The 16,589-nt window shown below is 47.4% G+C and overlaps 2 protein-coding genes across 3 annotated transcripts in view; both read left to right on the plus strand.

Annotated features, from left to right (window-relative positions):
- Positions 1 to 16,589, plus strand: part of LOC127586020 (histone H3-like) — a 208,037-nt gene that overhangs the window by 25,505 nt on the left and 165,943 nt on the right. The window lies entirely within an intron of this gene.
- Positions 11,310 to 16,589, plus strand: part of vars1 (valyl-tRNA synthetase 1) — a 66,202-nt gene continuing 60,922 nt past the window's right edge. Inside the window, exons 1-2 of one of the 2 annotated variants that reach the window (XM_052043758.1) lie at positions 11,310 to 11,383; positions 14,724 to 15,111. In XM_052043758.1, coding sequence (XP_051899718.1) covers positions 14,749 to 15,111 — 363 coding nt within the window. In that variant the 5' untranslated portion in view covers positions 11,310 to 11,383; positions 14,724 to 14,748. Of the gene's footprint in view, positions 11,384 to 11,768; positions 11,903 to 14,723; positions 15,112 to 16,589 lie in introns of those variants that run through there. The other variant, XM_052043757.1, reaches the window with a different exon arrangement.

Consider the following 16,589-nt stretch of genomic DNA (forward strand, 5'->3'; position numbering starts at 1 on the left):
GATTTTCAACATAATATTTTTCTTTTTCTCGCAAATTTGCTGTCTGTAAAAGCCTTTTTTACTCCAACGTGACGCAAGATTTGAGGAAAAAATGACACACATGCTGTTTATATTTATTCATTTAAGGAGAGGAAATCTTGAGATCGAGATCTTTGTTGAAGGGTCGAGTCCAGTTGAAGGGTCCAGATGAAAAGAGACTTTGATCGAGGCCAGATGAAAGGCCTGGACCCGAAAGGTCGACAGTTCATTTCCCTCCTGACCCGCTGAGTTCCTCCAGCGCCTTTCGTATCGATCGAGATCTTTGCCGTGCCTTGGCTCTGCAGCGTCCGGCACACCCAGTTAAATAGCGGCAGTTGCTGGAAACATTTCACTCCTGTAGAGAGAGAGAGTCAGACGCGCAGAGACCAAACGGGAGGAGGTTGTAGCTATGACCGACCCTGTACGCGCTAAACGTACCCGGAGGAAGACCAAAGCTCCGCAGGTGCCCAAAAAAGACAGCATGTCCAAGATGATCATACAGGCGGTGGCGGCCACAAAGGAGCGCCGCGGCCTCTCGCTAGCCGGTGTCAAGAAGATGCTGTCGAGTGGCGGCTATGATGTGGCGAAGAACAACTCTCGGATCAACCAGGCGGTCAGGACCCTGGTGAACAAGGGCTCGTTAGTGAACGTCACTGGCACGGGCGCCTCGGGCTCCTTCAAACTCAGTAAGGAGCAGAAGGACGAGGTGGAGCGGGCGGAGAAAAAAGAGCTCGCATCAGGCTCCTCCGCCTTCAAGAAATCGAGGGTAAAACGTGCGGCCAGGAGACCTGCTCCCGCCAAGAAACCCAAAAGGAAAGTGGCGTATCGGGGGAAGAGTAAGTTCGGCGGCCGTAAGAAGTGGGCGAAAGGCGGCAGGAAACCGAAAACTGCCGCGGGAAGAAAAGCAGCCAGGAAAGGCAGGAAGGCGAGTCGCCAACGGCCAAAGCCGAGGAAACCAGCCAAGCAGCCGGAGAAGGCGGAGAAACCCCCGGCACAGACATCGGACTCCGAGAAAGGAAACCAAGTTGGCTCGGAGCAGCACGAGAGCACCTGAGCGAAGGCAGATCATTTATCACAGAGACAACGGCTCTTTTCAGAGCCACAACATATTTCATCAAAAAGCAAAATTATTTTTTTTGGAGTTTGATTTGGGATAAATAAGGGGACAGGAAATTAAATAGTTTAACAATTGAAAGGGTGCAATTTCCCCAGCAGTACTAAATAGCAAATGTTAATTTTAGATGAAAATTGAATTTGCTATTGAATTACTGATTTTCTCGTGTCCCTATGGTTGTTTAACTAGATGAGTATTTCTAGCTTTTTTTTAGTTTATACTGCATATTTATTTGCTATTGAACCCCTTCAAGCTCGGGCTATAGGAATATAGGGGCTAACGGGGAGTGCAGATTCGTCCGAAGGCGCTGGGCGTCGAGCTCTGGGACGCGCCAATCTTGGGTGTTGCAAAGCAGACGAGCCACGTGATTGGTGGGCTCGGAGGCGGGGCTCTGGGGTTTGTTTCTATCGAGTCCGCCTTCCGCCTTTAAATGACGGCGACCGCCGCTTGTTTCTCTACAGGACGGCGAGCGACTGTCAGCGTGGTGGGTGTCTGTATTAGATCCAGAGACGGTGGTGGTTTCCCCCCGCAGCCGTTCGAGCTCATGCCCAGGGCGCCCAAAACTGCTCCTGGCGTTAACGCCGAGCAACACTACCAGCAGAAGCCGACGGCAAAGAAAAAGAAACCTCAGCGCCAGCTCCGACCAAGGGGGCGCCGGAGGAAGAAGGACCTGCGGATCTCGCAGCTGATCCTGCAGGCGCTGTCCGCCCGCAAGCAGCGCGGCGGCCTGTCACTCGCCTCGCTTCGAGAAGTGTTGCTCGATAATGGCTACGACGTGGAGAACAACAAGGCCCGTCTCAGCAAGGTGGTTAAAAGCCTGGTGAGCAACGGCTCGCTGGTGCAGGCCAAAGGGGGCAAGAACGCGATGGACTCCTTCACACTCAGCAAGCGGCAGAGGCGACAGCTGAAGGACGCTGTGACCGAAACCAAAGCTAAGAAGGGAGCCAGTAAGACCAAGAAACGGAAACAGAATGTCAACAAAAATCACAAAAAGAAAAAAACTATAGTGAAAAATTAACTATTAAAGATCAATAAAGTTTGAGACAAACGGTTCTTTTCAGAGCCACAATATTTCTGCAGTGGATTGTAGTAACCAGCTGTATTACATTAATTTCACAAAATCTTTTGGTGGCGAATGAATTAAACATTGTGGACCCGACCCGCATCATACCCTAGAAAGAATCACATGCATTTCGGTCAAGATTTATTAAGGTTAAAGCAACTTTGGGACAACGGTAAAAATGAGCGTAAGGATCGTTAATGGAAATGTTTAAAAAATATTGGAGGATCTGGCACTTACCTCAAAGTCACGAAATACTTTTTCTCTTAACGGAATTCCCTGAGTGAATTCATTTTCTCCTTGACTTAATGTCTCCCCAAATTGTTTCTATCCTCACTGGACCACTACATCCGATATCTTGCATACTCCAATTCCCTTCACCTCACTTTTCACGGATAGGCAACCAGGCATATTTTTCTAGAACTTATTCCCCCCCCCCCCACGCTCAAATGCCCTACCATCGCTTTTAATTCAAAATACCATAATACTCAACTCCTTGGTTAAGACTTCACTAGTTCTTCCCAACGTTTCCTTTATCTTAAATATTTAGAACAAAGAGATAACGAGGATGGGATTGAGAGGGGGAGTGGTTGTTGAGTTTTATTGTTTTTCTGCAGCTTTACTTATAATTAGTTGTAAAGTGCCTTGAAACTCGCAAGGCTAAACATGTCAAATGAGTTTGAAATACTGCTTCTTTCGGTTTATGCTTAAATCTCGGTCTCTCTTAGTTTTTGAACCGACAATCCGAATACGGACAGAAACAACGATGCAGGTGACTAAATATTTTTTAATTGATTGAAGTCAAATTTATTGAATCTTAAAGAAGGGGCAATGCCAAATAACTCGCATTGGTTTAATTTCAGAGTAACTGATTCTGGGAAAACAAAACCAAAAACGAATGTTTTCAGTCTTAGAAATAACACAAGAGAGACTACAACTCAGAAGTACTTTATGTGTTTGAAACGACTTGGTACCTCTTGACATCGCGAGGGACGCAATTTCCTGTTGTGTTGGTTCAAATTTATTGTCAGATTTCAACAAGTATTCACTGTTCTTATTTACTATAGAAACTGGTACAATGATACCTGAATGCGATGAAAAGAAAATTATCAGAAGAGTAGCGATGATGCACAGTCTTCTTCAAAATAAAAGTTTTACTTCATCTAAATCTCACTGAACGGTGAAAGAAACAGTCGGATGCGTTGAAACCAGAGGTTCTCTGTCGGGGACAGGGAGTGGGGAAGATACAGACCAAGGGGCGTGGCCAATCGGCAGGTTGGAGCAGCGGATTGGTCAAATCTGCCGGGGTGGTGGGCGTGGCCGACAGGATTGGCTCTACCCAGTCCGCCTTTCACTCCTATATACCGTGTTTCGGTTTAGCGCTGCTACTTCTTTGCGCGGTGTCGGTGTTGATGGCCGAGACCGTTCCCGCCAAGGCGGATGTCCCCGCCCCTGTCCCTCCTGCTCTCGCCGGTGCCACTCTTCCCGCCGCACTCCCTGCCACTAAGAAGAAGGCGGCTTACCGGTCCCAGAAAGGCACAGCGGCCGCCGTGGCCGAGCAGATACTGGAGGCGGTGGCCGCTACCAAGGAACGTCAGGCTCCCAAACTGGGCACCATGAAGAAAATCATCTCGGCGGCCGGCTACGAGGCAGACAAGGGCGGCGCCCGGCCCAACCAGTCGGGCAGCTCGACGGCTCATAAGGGCGCTCCAGCCGAGGGCGACGCCTCCGCGGCCGCTCTTCCCCCGGAGCGGGATCCGGAACCGAAAGGGATGGAGAGCGAGCCGGGAGAAGCCAAGTACAGGAGCAAAAGAGGTGCAAAGAGAAAGGCGCCTGCCAGGAAACCGGGCCCGAAGAGAGCGGCAGCAGCCAAACCTGCCGCCCAGAAACGTGTCAAGAAGGCGGCGGCCAAGAGCCCACGCAAGCGCATGGTGGCCAAGAAAGTGTCCAAGCGACCCCCTGTCTCCAGCCCAAGGGGGCGGCAACGCCGGGTAGCCAGAAGAAAATAGAACCCGAGTATTTGAACACAAAAGGCTCTTTTCAGAGCCACTCACATTTCTATTTGGAAGAGCTATTGCAAATAGTATCAATTACTTACCTCCACTGAAGTTGATAGTTGATCACTTATAGAAACCCACAATGGTCATCCCTTTTCCCTTTCAAAGAGCCACAGTAATTCCCACCCCCTTTTCCCTCTTCAAACGTTTATTCAATTGCCTTTTCACAATTTGGTGGTCAGGTTTTTTTCATCCCTTTTCATAATTATTCGCTCACTTTTGAGCCCCTGAATTATAGATTTTACTAAAGATAAAGAAAAGATTAGCACCTCGCCATTTTCCCCGGTGAATCATCAATTTGCATCATTTGGTTACCTGTCAATACTTTTAAGGAATCTGAGCATTATTAAATCTACCCTTGAGTCCCAAAACCCATGAAATTAAATCTCCATGTACTGAAGTCCTGGTGTCGTTCAAGTAAATCTCCGCATTGTCTCCAAAGGCTTGACATCTTCAGAAAGTGTGGTGCTTGGATGTTAATTTAGATAAAGTAAGCAGCAAATCAATTATGTCCCCCACAAGAAGCTTGTTTCTGATTTGGCTTGGCGACAGCGTTTGTAATTATGCATTTGCAAATACTAAGTTATCTTTAGCGACTAAGGATGACTGGTACTGCGCTGCTTGATCATTGCATTGGTACAGCTTCCTGCTCTTGGGACAGAACTGAAAGGTTTCATCACCTCTGCTGCCAATTTCGACCTGGCTGTCAAATTCATTTGCTGCATCTCTGATACCTTGCTTACTTTTCTCAACCTCTCCATTTCCATTATAGGTTCCTAAACTCCCACAGCTTCCATTGTTGTTCCAATAACACTTTCCACACCAGTGTTTCAAGGTATTGACTTTTTCCTTTACCATACCCCTCCCTTCATCTTTATCAACAGGGCCTGAATCACACCACTTCTTGCATGTCTGCTCTCACCCCTTCTCTACCACCCAAGAGCAGGATAGGGTTTCCACCAGCTCGCCAGCCTCCACATTCAACAGATCATCCTTTGTAATCTCTTTCACCTTCAACAGGCATGTTTTCCCTTCCACGTTCCGTATTCCAAAGGGATCATTCCCACAACGACTCCTTTGTTCATTCTCCCATCTCCAACAACATTCCCCCCATCCTCACCGCACCTTCCCACACAACAACAGAAGAGGAAACACTTGCCCTTTTATCTCTTCCCTTCCCACCATCCAGGGACTCAAAGCTTCCCTTCCAGTTTAGGCAGCAGGTCACTTCTCCCACTTTAGTGTCCTGCATTCGGTGGTCACAGAGTGGTCTCCTTGAAGATACCACATGTAGCTGGGCTGACTACTCTGCAGAACACCATTGATCGATCAGCAAACGTAACCCTCAGCTCCTAGGTGAATGTCACTTTAAATCCTCATTCCACCCTGACTCTGACCCTTTCACCTTTGGCCTCAAACGCTGTCCAAATGATCTACCATGTAAGTGCAAATAAGAGCATCTTATCTTCTGACTTGCCACCTTGCAGCCGTCAGCAGTGAATTCGACTATTTCAGATAACCAGCTCTTCCAGTTTGCATCAACTTCACCCTGTGGTGGAGAAAGACCATTCATCTATAACATTAACTTTGTTTTTTCCTCTCTTCATAGATGCAGCCTGACTTTCCTGATATTTCTTTTATTTCAGATTTCCAGTAGTATTTTGTATCTCACAATAGTTTTTCACCACTTTTGCTGCCAATTTCAACCTAGCATCTTTTATGTAAAAAAATAGCCAATATTTTTCCACTTCCCTGCCCTCATTCATCTCTCTCTATTAACACCTCCTCCAGCCAGATCAACTGCAATTAACCAGCCTTCACCAACCTCTCTGCAGGCTCCACTTATTATCTCTCTTGTTCCTTGTTCTCTTTGTTCTCTCCACCCCTCACCCTTCTCTACAATTTAAAACATGCCTGATTTCTGATTATTTCTCTTTTACATGAAAGATTATCAACCTGAGACATTCACTTTGTTTCTCTCCCCACACACCCTGCCTGATCTGCTGAGCATTTCCAGCTTCTTCTGCATTTATTGCAGCTGGAATGTGCATTTGCTGGAACATTGCAGATGGGATGAGGAGCAGAGATGCATTGTAGGGGAAGATGGATAAAAAACTGAGGGAGTAAGGAGTAGAACAATCTTCTGCTCATTAAATGAAGTCGTTTGGGAGACCGGTCTAAAAGGCTAGGGCCCGTGGAATCCGGGAAAAGTTGGTAAATTGGATCCAACATTGGCTTGGTGATAGGAGACAGAGGGTGATGGTTGCTTTTGCGATTGAATGCCTGTGACTCGTGGTGTTCCACAGGGATTGGTGCTGGGACCCTTGCTGTTTGTTATATACGTGAATGACTTGGATGTGGAGGTAGGAACTATGAGCAGTAAGTTTGCAGATGACACAGAGATTGGTGGAGTTGTTTACAGTGTGCAAGCTAGTTGACTGTTGGTGACATGGACTAAGAAATGGCAGATGGAGTTTCATCCAGATAAGTGTAACGTGACACTTTTTGGGAGTACAAATGAGGCTTGGACATATAACTTGAATGGAAGTATTGAGCAACAAAGGGACCTTGGTCCAAAGATCTTTGATGGTGGCTATGCAAGTAGTTAATGTGGTTAAGAAGGCATATGGGATACTGGCCTTCATTAGTTGGAACACTGAATACAAGTGCAGGGAGGTTGTGCTCTAAATGTATAAAACATTGGTCAGCCCATAGCTGGAGCACAGAGTGCAGTTCTGGTCACCACACTATAGGAAAGATGCACTACTGCTGGAGAAGGTACCGAGGAGATTTACCAGGGTGTTGCCTTGGACGGAGCATTTCAGTGACGAGGAGAGACTGGAGAGTCTGGCTGTGTTTTCCCTGGAGCAGAGAAGGTTAAGTGGGGACATGATATAAAATCATGAGGGATATAGGTGCCTGCAGAAAACTTCCCGTATCAAAGCTAGATTAAATTAAAAGACACAGATTTAGTGGGGAAGAGATTTGGAGGGGATCTGAGGGGGACCTTTTTCACCAAGGGAATAATGAGTACCTGGAATACACTGCCTGAGAGAGTGGTGGAAGTAGAGTTGCTGATGTTTAAGAAGTGTCTAGACAAACACTTAATTGCCTAGGCATAGAAGGCTATGGGCCAAGTACTGGAAGATAGGATTCATATGGATGGGTGCCAACTGGTCAGCATGGACATGATGGGCTGAATGGCCTGTTTACATGCTGTGATTCTATAACTTCTTGTGTGGAAGACAGACAATGACAAAAGGGATATTGATCTGGATGCACAAGAAAGACCGCAGATAATGGGATCTGGAGCACCACACACAAAATGCTGGAGGAACTCAGCGGGTCAGGCAGCGTCTATGGAGGGCAATAAACAGTCGATGTTTCAGGATGAGACCCTTCATCAGGACTGGAAAGGAAGAGGGCAGGCCAGAATAAGAAGGTTGGTGGGGTGGAGAGAAGCACGAGCTGGTGGGTGATAGGTGGGTCCAGGTGAGGGGGGAAGGGAGGTGGGTTGGGGGGGGGAATGGGAATGATGTAATAAGCTGAGAGGTGATAGGTGGAAGAGGCAAAGGGCTGAAGAAGATGGAATCCGATCAGAGAGGACAGTGGACCATGGAATAAAGGGAAGGAGGGGGGGAACCAGAGGGAGGAAGGTGTGGGTGATGAGCAAGTCATGAGGGTGGGGGAGGGGAAAGAGAAGGGGTAATGGGACCACAGGGAGAAGGGAGAATGGGGGGGGGGGGTGTGGAGCAGTTGTAATAATTGTTGATTACTTTTGCTCTTGATCTGGGATCTCACGTAGCAGATAATCTGGGAAACCACAAAACTCAGTCAAAGCAGTGAAAACTCAGCACCACCGCTGAGGTATCAGTTGATTCCTTCAAATTGATAAAATAGGTAAATTGGTTTATTATTGTCACATGTACCGAGATACAGTGAAAAACTTTGTTTTGCATGCCATCCATATAGATTACTTCATCGCATCAGTACATTGAGGTAGTACCAGGGAAAAGCAATAACAGAATGCAGAAAAGTGTTACAGTTACAGAGAAAGTGCAGTGCAGGCAGGCAATAAGGCGCAAAGCCCTTTGATGAGATGGACTGTGACCTCATGATCTACTTTGTTGTGAGCTTGCACCTTATTACACTGCACTTTCTCTGTAGCTGTGGCACTTTACTCTGTATTGTTCTTGTTTTTACCTGTACTACATCAACACACTCCATACTAATCCAATGTAACTGCACTGTGTAATGAATTGACCTGTACCATTGGTGTGCAAGGCAAGTTTTTCACTGTACCTTGGTACAAGTGACAATAGTAAACCAATACCAATCAAGTAGATCATGAGGTCAACAGTCCATCATATTGTAAAAGGGGACTGTTCAATAGTCTTATAACAGCAGGATAGAAGCTGGTACGTGTTTTCAGGCTCTTGTATCTTCTTCCTGATGGGGGGGGGGGGGGAAGAGAATGCCTGGGGTGGCTGGGGTCTTTGATTATGTTGGATGCTTTACTGGGGAGGCTGGTTTCCGTGACGCGCTGGGCCGTGTCCACAACTCTGCGGTTTCTTGGTGTCTCGGGAAGAGCAGTTGCCGTACCAAGCCATTATGCATCCAGATAGGATGGTTTCTATGGTGCATCGATAAAACTTGGTGAGGGTAATCGGGGAGGTGCTGGTGCACTTTCTTGGTCGTGGCGTCAAATCCATCAATCTTTGTCTTGGTGTGTGACTGAGCCTCCCGCACTGAGCTGTTGCCCCAAAAGTTCACTGTCCTCTGGGTGAAGAAATTTCTCTTCAGTAATCCCTGGCTCTCAGTTCTCTCCCTATTCAGCCTGTTAAGTCCCCTCCGGATCGTATATGTTTCAGTCAAGTCCCCTCTTGCCCTTCTGAACTCCTCCAGCATTTTGTGTGCGTTGCTTCTAAGCTCCTCACTTGGCCAAGCTTTCCTAAAAAGACAACCCTGGTTTAGAGAGTAAGCATTATGAGGCGAGACTAAGGGAGCTAGGGCTTTACTCTTTGGAGAGGAGGAGGATGAAAGGAGACATGATAGAGGTGTACAAAATATTAAGAGGAATAGGTAGAGTGGACAGCCAGCACTTCTTTCCCAGTGCACCAATGCTCAATACAAGAGGACATGGCTTTAAGGTAATGGGTGGGAAGTTCAAGGGAGATATCAGAGGGAGGTTTTTCACCCAGAGAGTGGTTGGGGCATGGAATGCGCTGCCTGGGGCAGTGGTCGAGGCAGGTACATTGGTCAAGTTCAAGAGATTACTACAAAGGCATATGGAGGAATTTAAAATAGAGGGATATGTGGGAGGAAGGGGTTAGACAGTCTTAGGCAAGGTTTAAAGGTCGGCACAATATTGTGGGCCAAAGGGTCTGTATTGTGCTGTACTGTTCTATGTTCACCCATTCCAAATGTCATTCTTGCAAACCATCTCTGAAAAGCTTCCAGCACTAAATAAGAAAACCCACACTGTTCAGAGTACTCCAAATGTTGTCTCACGAATGCACTACGTGACTGAAACAGAACCTCCCTACTGTTGTATTGAATTCCCTTTGCAATAAATGAGAAATGTCTGTTAACTTTCCATGTAACTTGCCGTTTCTGCATATTAATCTTTTGCATACCCAGATCCCTCTACACAGTACCTGCAGCACGGTGGCACAGCTGGTAAAGCTGCTACCTCACAGCTCCAGTGACTTGGGTTTTGTCTCTGTGAAGTTTGCACATTGTCCCTGTGAATGTGTTGGTTTCACCCAGGTAATCTGGTTTCGTCCCGCATCCCGAAGACATGCTGGCTAATAGATTAATTGGTTAATGTAAATTATTGCTGGTGTAAGGGCTGTTGGGAGAATCAAGGGTGAATTAATGGGCATGTGTGAGAGAATAGGTTACAGGGAAATAAATGGGGAAATGTGATTGATAGTTTTGCTCTGAAAGCCAGCATGGACTTACTGGCTGAATGGCCTCCTTCTATATTGCAAGGGAAAGTCAGGAATATCTCAGAGTTTTGCACACTTTCACATTTAGATCATTTACTACTTTTAAAAAAATTCAGCCAAAATGGACAATTTCACATTTCCCACATTATATATTATTTGCCAGGTTGTTGCCTTACTCAGTTAACCTATCTATATCTCTACAGATGTGCAGTGCAGGGCATTCTGACTGGTTGCATCACCACCTGGTATGGAGGCTCCAATGCACAGGACTGCAAGAGGCTGCAGAGGGTTGTAGACTCAACCAGCCCCATCACGGGCACAACCCTCCCCACCATCGAGGACATCTTCAAGAGGCGGTGCCTCAAGAAGGCGGCATCCATCACTAAGGACCCTCACCATCCGGGACATGCCCTCTTCTCATTACTGCCATCGTGGAGGAGGTACAGGAGCCTGGAGACCCGCACTCAATGATTCAGGAACAGCTTCTTCCCCTCCGCCATCAGATTTCTGAACGGTCCATGAACCCATGAACACTACCTCGTTATTCCTTTCTTTGCACTATTTATTTTTTGTAGTTTATAATAATTTTACGTCTCTGCACTGTAGTGCCGTCACAAAACAACAGATTTCACTTCTTGTAAGTCAGTGATGATAAATCTGATTCTGATTATAGTCAGCTATTTTTCACAACTTACTTTCCTACCTATCTTCGTACCATTTTGAACTAGTACACTCGTATATAGTACAGTCCAAAAGAGATTCACTTTGCTTTCTTTAATGAGAGTGTTGCCTTACAAGGAACTAAAGAAATTGGATGTCTTCTTTGGAGACTAGAGGAATAGGGGTGATCTTATTTAAACATATACGATCCTAAGGGGGCATAACTTGGTAGATGTTTTCATTATTGGGACAGTCTTGAGCAAGGGGACGTAGTTATAAACTAAGAGAGTGGTCAAACGGCAGAGGTACGCTACTGATACAAATAATCTCTCAGTTTCCATATACCGGCAGAGCCCGAACATCCAGGTTGCTGATGCAAACCTACCAAGTCTTCCAGCCACAAGGTGTCACTGACTGCACAACAACAAAAAAAAATCCGCATGCGCCTATTTATGTGTCCTTTGCAGTGCCGGGAGAAAACAGAAAGGAAGCAGTATCTCTTTGCTACAATAATTTGCTGAAGGTTTGCACATCTACCTAACTAGAGATAAATAGTAATAAGATAAGATGTACGATAATTTGAGTTGCATGCGGGATTCCGGAAGGGGCGGAGGTCAGACCCAGCTTGGCGTGGGGGGGGTCCTAGTTCGGCTCCTTCCACGAGGGTGTCAGTGTGGGACGCAGAGCCGGTGAGTGGACTGGGAAGGGAAGAGTTGGTGATCGAGGGGTGTTGGGTTGGAGACAGAGGGAGTTACATCGAATGTTTTGCATCGGCCGCGTTCCATTCGAACCCCGGGCAGTGTCGCGGCGTTCCATTCGAACCCCGGGCAGTGTCGCGGCATTCCATTCGAATCCCGGGCAGTGTCGCGGCATTCCATTTCAACCCCGGGCAGCCTCTGTCCAGTAACAGGGCGCGTTTCATCAGTGACGGACCCTGCTCCGTCACCTCTCCAACCATTCGAGCACTCTGTCCAGAACTTCCTTCTCCTGGGCCGGGACAAGTTGACCAGCTGATGCAACCGGCTGTCACACTGCAACAGAGGTGAATCTGCGGAACCAGCGATAAAATCACGGGATTGCAAGTTCTAAATGCTCACGTTATCATTTTGTTTTAATCATAGCTGATCCCCAACCAAATGTTTAGAAAGGAGACTGTTTACATTTTCTTAGGTTTCGTTTTCTTGGAAATTTTACTTTCTCTCCTGAAAGTTTGTTGCTTCTCGTTGGGCTGTTGGCAGTTGAACACAATTTTATGCCCAAACTTGCATCCATTGCAATAGGAACAACTCTCGAGTCAACGTCGCATCTTCTCTGTGGTATCTTGTCGACTCAGTACAGATCATACCTGAGATGCTATTGCCCAGTTTCACAAATGGCGAGAGATCGCGAAAGTGTTGATGTTCAAAGGGGAGTGGGTGTCTTTGGGATTGGTATTGGTTTATTATTGTCACTTGTACCGAGGTACAGTGAAAAACTTGTTTTGCATACTGATCGTACAGGTTAATTCATTACACAGTGCAGTTACATTGAGTTAGTACGGAGTGCATTGATGTAGTACAGGTAAAAACAGTAACAGTACAGAGTAAAATGGCACAGCTACAGAGAAAGTGCAGTGCAATAAGGTGCGAGGTCACAACAAGGTAGACCTTGAGGTCATAGTCCATCTCATTGTATAAGGGAACCATTCAATAGTCTTATCACAGTGGGGTAGAAGCTGTCCTTAAGTCTGGTGGTACGTGCCCTCAGGCTCCTGTATCTTCTACCCGATGGAAGAGGAGAGAAGAAAGAGTGTCCTGGGTGGGTGGGGTCTTTGATTATGCTGGCTGCTTCACCAATACAACGAGAGGTAAAGACAGAGTCCGAGGAGGGGAGGCTGGTGTCCGTGATGCGCTGGGCTGTGTCCACAACTCTCTGCAGTTTCTTGCGGTCCTGGGCAGAGCAGTTGCTGTACCAAGCCGGGATGCACAGAAATCACTGAAAGCAAATGGTATGTTGGCCTTTATTGCAAGAGGAATAGATGTGCCTCTATCCATCTTGCAATAAAGGCCACGTACCTCCACAGGGCATTGGTCAGACTACTTTTGGAGTAACATTTACAAGCTTGTTCTGTTTAAAACAGGTTATGCTTGCTGTAGATGGAATTCAAATATTTACCAAATAGGATTGGCAGGTGTGTCATAAGAGTAGAGATTGGGTGGGTTAGTTCTTTAAATCTGGCACTCTAAAGCGTAGAGTAATAGAGTTATTCGGCATGAAAATGGGCCCTTTCGCCCGACTTGTCCGTGCTGACCGAGATGTCAGAATTAGGTTTACTATCACTGACATATGACGTGAAATTTGTTGTTTTGTGGCAGTAGTACAGTGCAAAGACATAAAAATCACTAAAATAAATAGTGCAAAAGTGGAATAACGAGGTATATCTAAGCTTGTCCCATTTGCCTGCATTTGGCCCTTATCCCCCAAGCCTATTTTAAATCCACGTACCTGTCTAAATGCCTTTTAAATGTTGTAATTGTACCCATCTTTACAGCTTCCTCTATACCCACCACATTCCATATACCCACCACCCTCTGTGTGAGCAAGTTGCCCCTTGGGACCCTTTTAAATCTTTCCCCTTACCTTAAACCGATTCAGAATCAGATTTGTTATCACTGATGTATGACATGAAACTTGTTGTTTTGTGTCAGCAGTACAGTTCAAAGACAAAAATCTATAAATTATTGAAAAGATATGGTGCAAAAAAAATGAGGTACTTTTCATGGATTGTTCAGAAATCTGATGGCGGAGGGGAAGAAGCTGTTCCTGCTACATTCTCTAGTTTTAGACTCTCCTACCATGAGAAAAGACGGTGATTGTCTACCTTACCTACACCCCTCATGGTGTTGTATACCCCTGTAACGTCACACCTCAGCCTCTCTCCCTCCAGGGAGAAGAAGTCCCAGCTTATTCAGCCTCTCCTTATAACTCGAGCCCTCCAGTCCCGGTAACGTCCCCGTGAATCTTTTCTGCACCTTTTCTCAAGCTTCCTCTGGCTGGGCGACCAGAAGTGTCGTCTCACCAACGACCTGTATGGTTGCAGCATGATGTCCTAACTGCCATGATGCTCCTTGGGCTCTTCTATTATATTAAAAGTGCCGCTTAACAGCAAGCTTTTTAAGATAAGATATCAAAACACACAGTGAAATGCATCTTTTTGCATAAAGTGTTCTGGGGGCAGCCCGCAAGTGTCGCCACACTTCCGGCACCAACATAGCATGCCCACAACTTCCTAACCCATATGTCTTTGGAACGTGGGAGGAAACCGGAGCACCCAGAGGAAACCCATGCAGACATGGGGAGAACGTACAAACTCCTTACAGACAGCAGCCGGAATTGAACCCCGGTAGCTGGCGCTGTAATGGTGTCACGCTAGCCGCTGCACTACCAGTGTGTTGAGGACTGTGTCCCAATGACGTGCAGATCGGTAGTTTAATTGCCCGCTGTAAAGTGCCCTAGTGTGCAGGTGAGTGGTGGTGTCTCGTTGGGGGGGGGGGGGGGGGGGGGGGTGGTGGTGGTGGGGGAGGAGAATGTGGGGAGGAAAAATAATGGGATTAATTTTCGATTGGTGTGACTAGGTGGTTGGTGGTCAGTACAGACTCGATGGGCAGAAGGGCCTGTTTCCATGCTGTGCGATTCTGTGACTTGTAAAGGAAGGGATATGTGGGAGGAAGGAGTTAGATAGTCTTAGGCGAGGTTTAATGGTCGGCACAACATTGTGGGCCGAAGGGCCTGTATTGTGCTGTACTGTTCTATGTTCTATGAACAATTCTAATTTTAAAACAAAATTGTGCTTTTTTTTCCTTCCCCCTTCCCCGCTGTTGCAGCCGAAACCCCCCCGAGTAACTGAGAATGGCCCTGCCCTCGCTCCACCTCTCTCCTCACCCTTACAGCTTTGAGAACGCCAAGGCCCTCGTGGCCCTGGAGTACGGGGAGCCCAAGCTGAGGGTGGTGGAGGTGAAAGGGCCCTCTGCCGGGGACGCTCGGACCAACTTGACACTGACCAGATTGCCAGCCGTGGAGGCTGACCCCGAGACATGGATCTGCGGTGCGTCGGCTGCGGCGCACTACCTGCTCCCCGAGCGGATGAGGGGCTCTGGCCTGAAGGAGGTGGCCCTGGTGCGGCAATGGCTGAGCTACGCGGACGTCGAGGTGGTCCCGTCGGCCTGCGCCTGGGCTTTCCCCGTCCTGGGCCTGCTGAAGCACAACAAACAGGTACCGGCCTTTCAGCTGTGAGCCCGCAGAGGGGGCAGCCCAGTGGTGTAGTGAATAGAGCCGCAGCCTAACAGCTCCAGCGATTCCGATCTCTGGTGTTGTCTGTGTGGAGTTTGCACCTTAGAAGTCAGAGCAGTGCAGGTCAGGAACAGGCCATTCGGCCCACAATGTTTTGCCAGTCTAATTAAACTCATGACAGCTAATTCCTTCTGCCTGCACTTGGCCCATATGCCTCCGTTCTCCACACATTCATGAGCCTATCTAAGAATCTCTTAAACGCCACTATTGTATCTGCCTCCACCACCGCCCCTGGCAGCGCATTCCAGGCACCCACCACTCTCTGTGTACAGAACAAGACTTGCCCCGCACACCTTCTTTGAACTTTCCCCCTCTCACCTTAAATGCAGGCATCTGGTAGTAGACATTTCAACACTGGGGACAAAGATACCAGCAGTTTATCTATGCCTCTCATGATTTTATAAACCTTTATCAGGTCCCTCCTCAGCCTCCAACGGTCCAGAGAAAACAAGTCAAGTTTGTCCACCCTCTCCTTATAGCTCATGCCGTCTAATCCAGGCAGCGTCCTGGTGAACCCCTTCTGCACCGATTGCGACTTGTGCGTGCACTTTCAAGGAGCTATGATCTTGGGCCCCAAGATCCCTCTGTACATCAGTGCTGTTAAGGATCCTACCATTAACTGTACACTTACTTTAAAGTGCACTAATCTCCCACACCTCACACTTGTCCAGATTAAACTCCATCAACTCTATCTCCCAGGTCATCACTGCGACCATGTGGGTTTCCCCTGAGTGCTTCGGTTTTCTCCCACATCCCAAAGACACATGGATCGGAGGATCAGTTGGCAGCTGTAAAGTGCCCCTAGTGTGTAGGTGGACAGCAGGAGATTTGGGTGCTCGTGGGCATGCGAGAGAGAATGGGGAAATGGGACTGTCTGTGGGCTAGCATATATCGACTCAATGGGCCGAATCACCTAATGAAGCGTGACAGGAAGGAATGCTCACGGCAGAGTTAGAGGGGAAAATGAACAGAGTTAGCAGGAAAGATTACTGGCTAATTAGCAGGATAAGAGAGTTTTCCCATCTTGTACCTTTTCTTTAAAAAAAGTTAAATTTACATTTGTTTGGAAGAAGATGGGGGAAACATATAATATCCTGAGCGGGCAGGACTGGGTAGGTGTTTCTGCTCCCAGGAGAGTCTGGAACAAGGGGGCGTAGTTATAAGTCAGCCGGCTGTTTGGAAGATCCAGACCGCTCCTCTCCCCTCACCCCACCTCAGCCCCTTGCCATTCTTCTTCAAGCACTGGTCCAGGTTCCCTTCGCCAAAAGCAATGGCACCTGTCTACAGTCAGCAGTGAATACAGTCCAGATGGTAAGCACTGCCAGTGTAGATAATTTTCCTTAGAGGTGGGGGGCTCCTGTGCTTTGTTTAAATGCCACCACTTCATCCTCTGGTTCCCA

This window comes from Pristis pectinata, chromosome 34 (assembly GCF_009764475.1).
Source record: "Pristis pectinata isolate sPriPec2 chromosome 34, sPriPec2.1.pri, whole genome shotgun sequence".
Classification (NCBI taxonomy): domain Eukaryota; kingdom Metazoa; phylum Chordata; class Chondrichthyes; order Rhinopristiformes; family Pristidae; genus Pristis; species Pristis pectinata.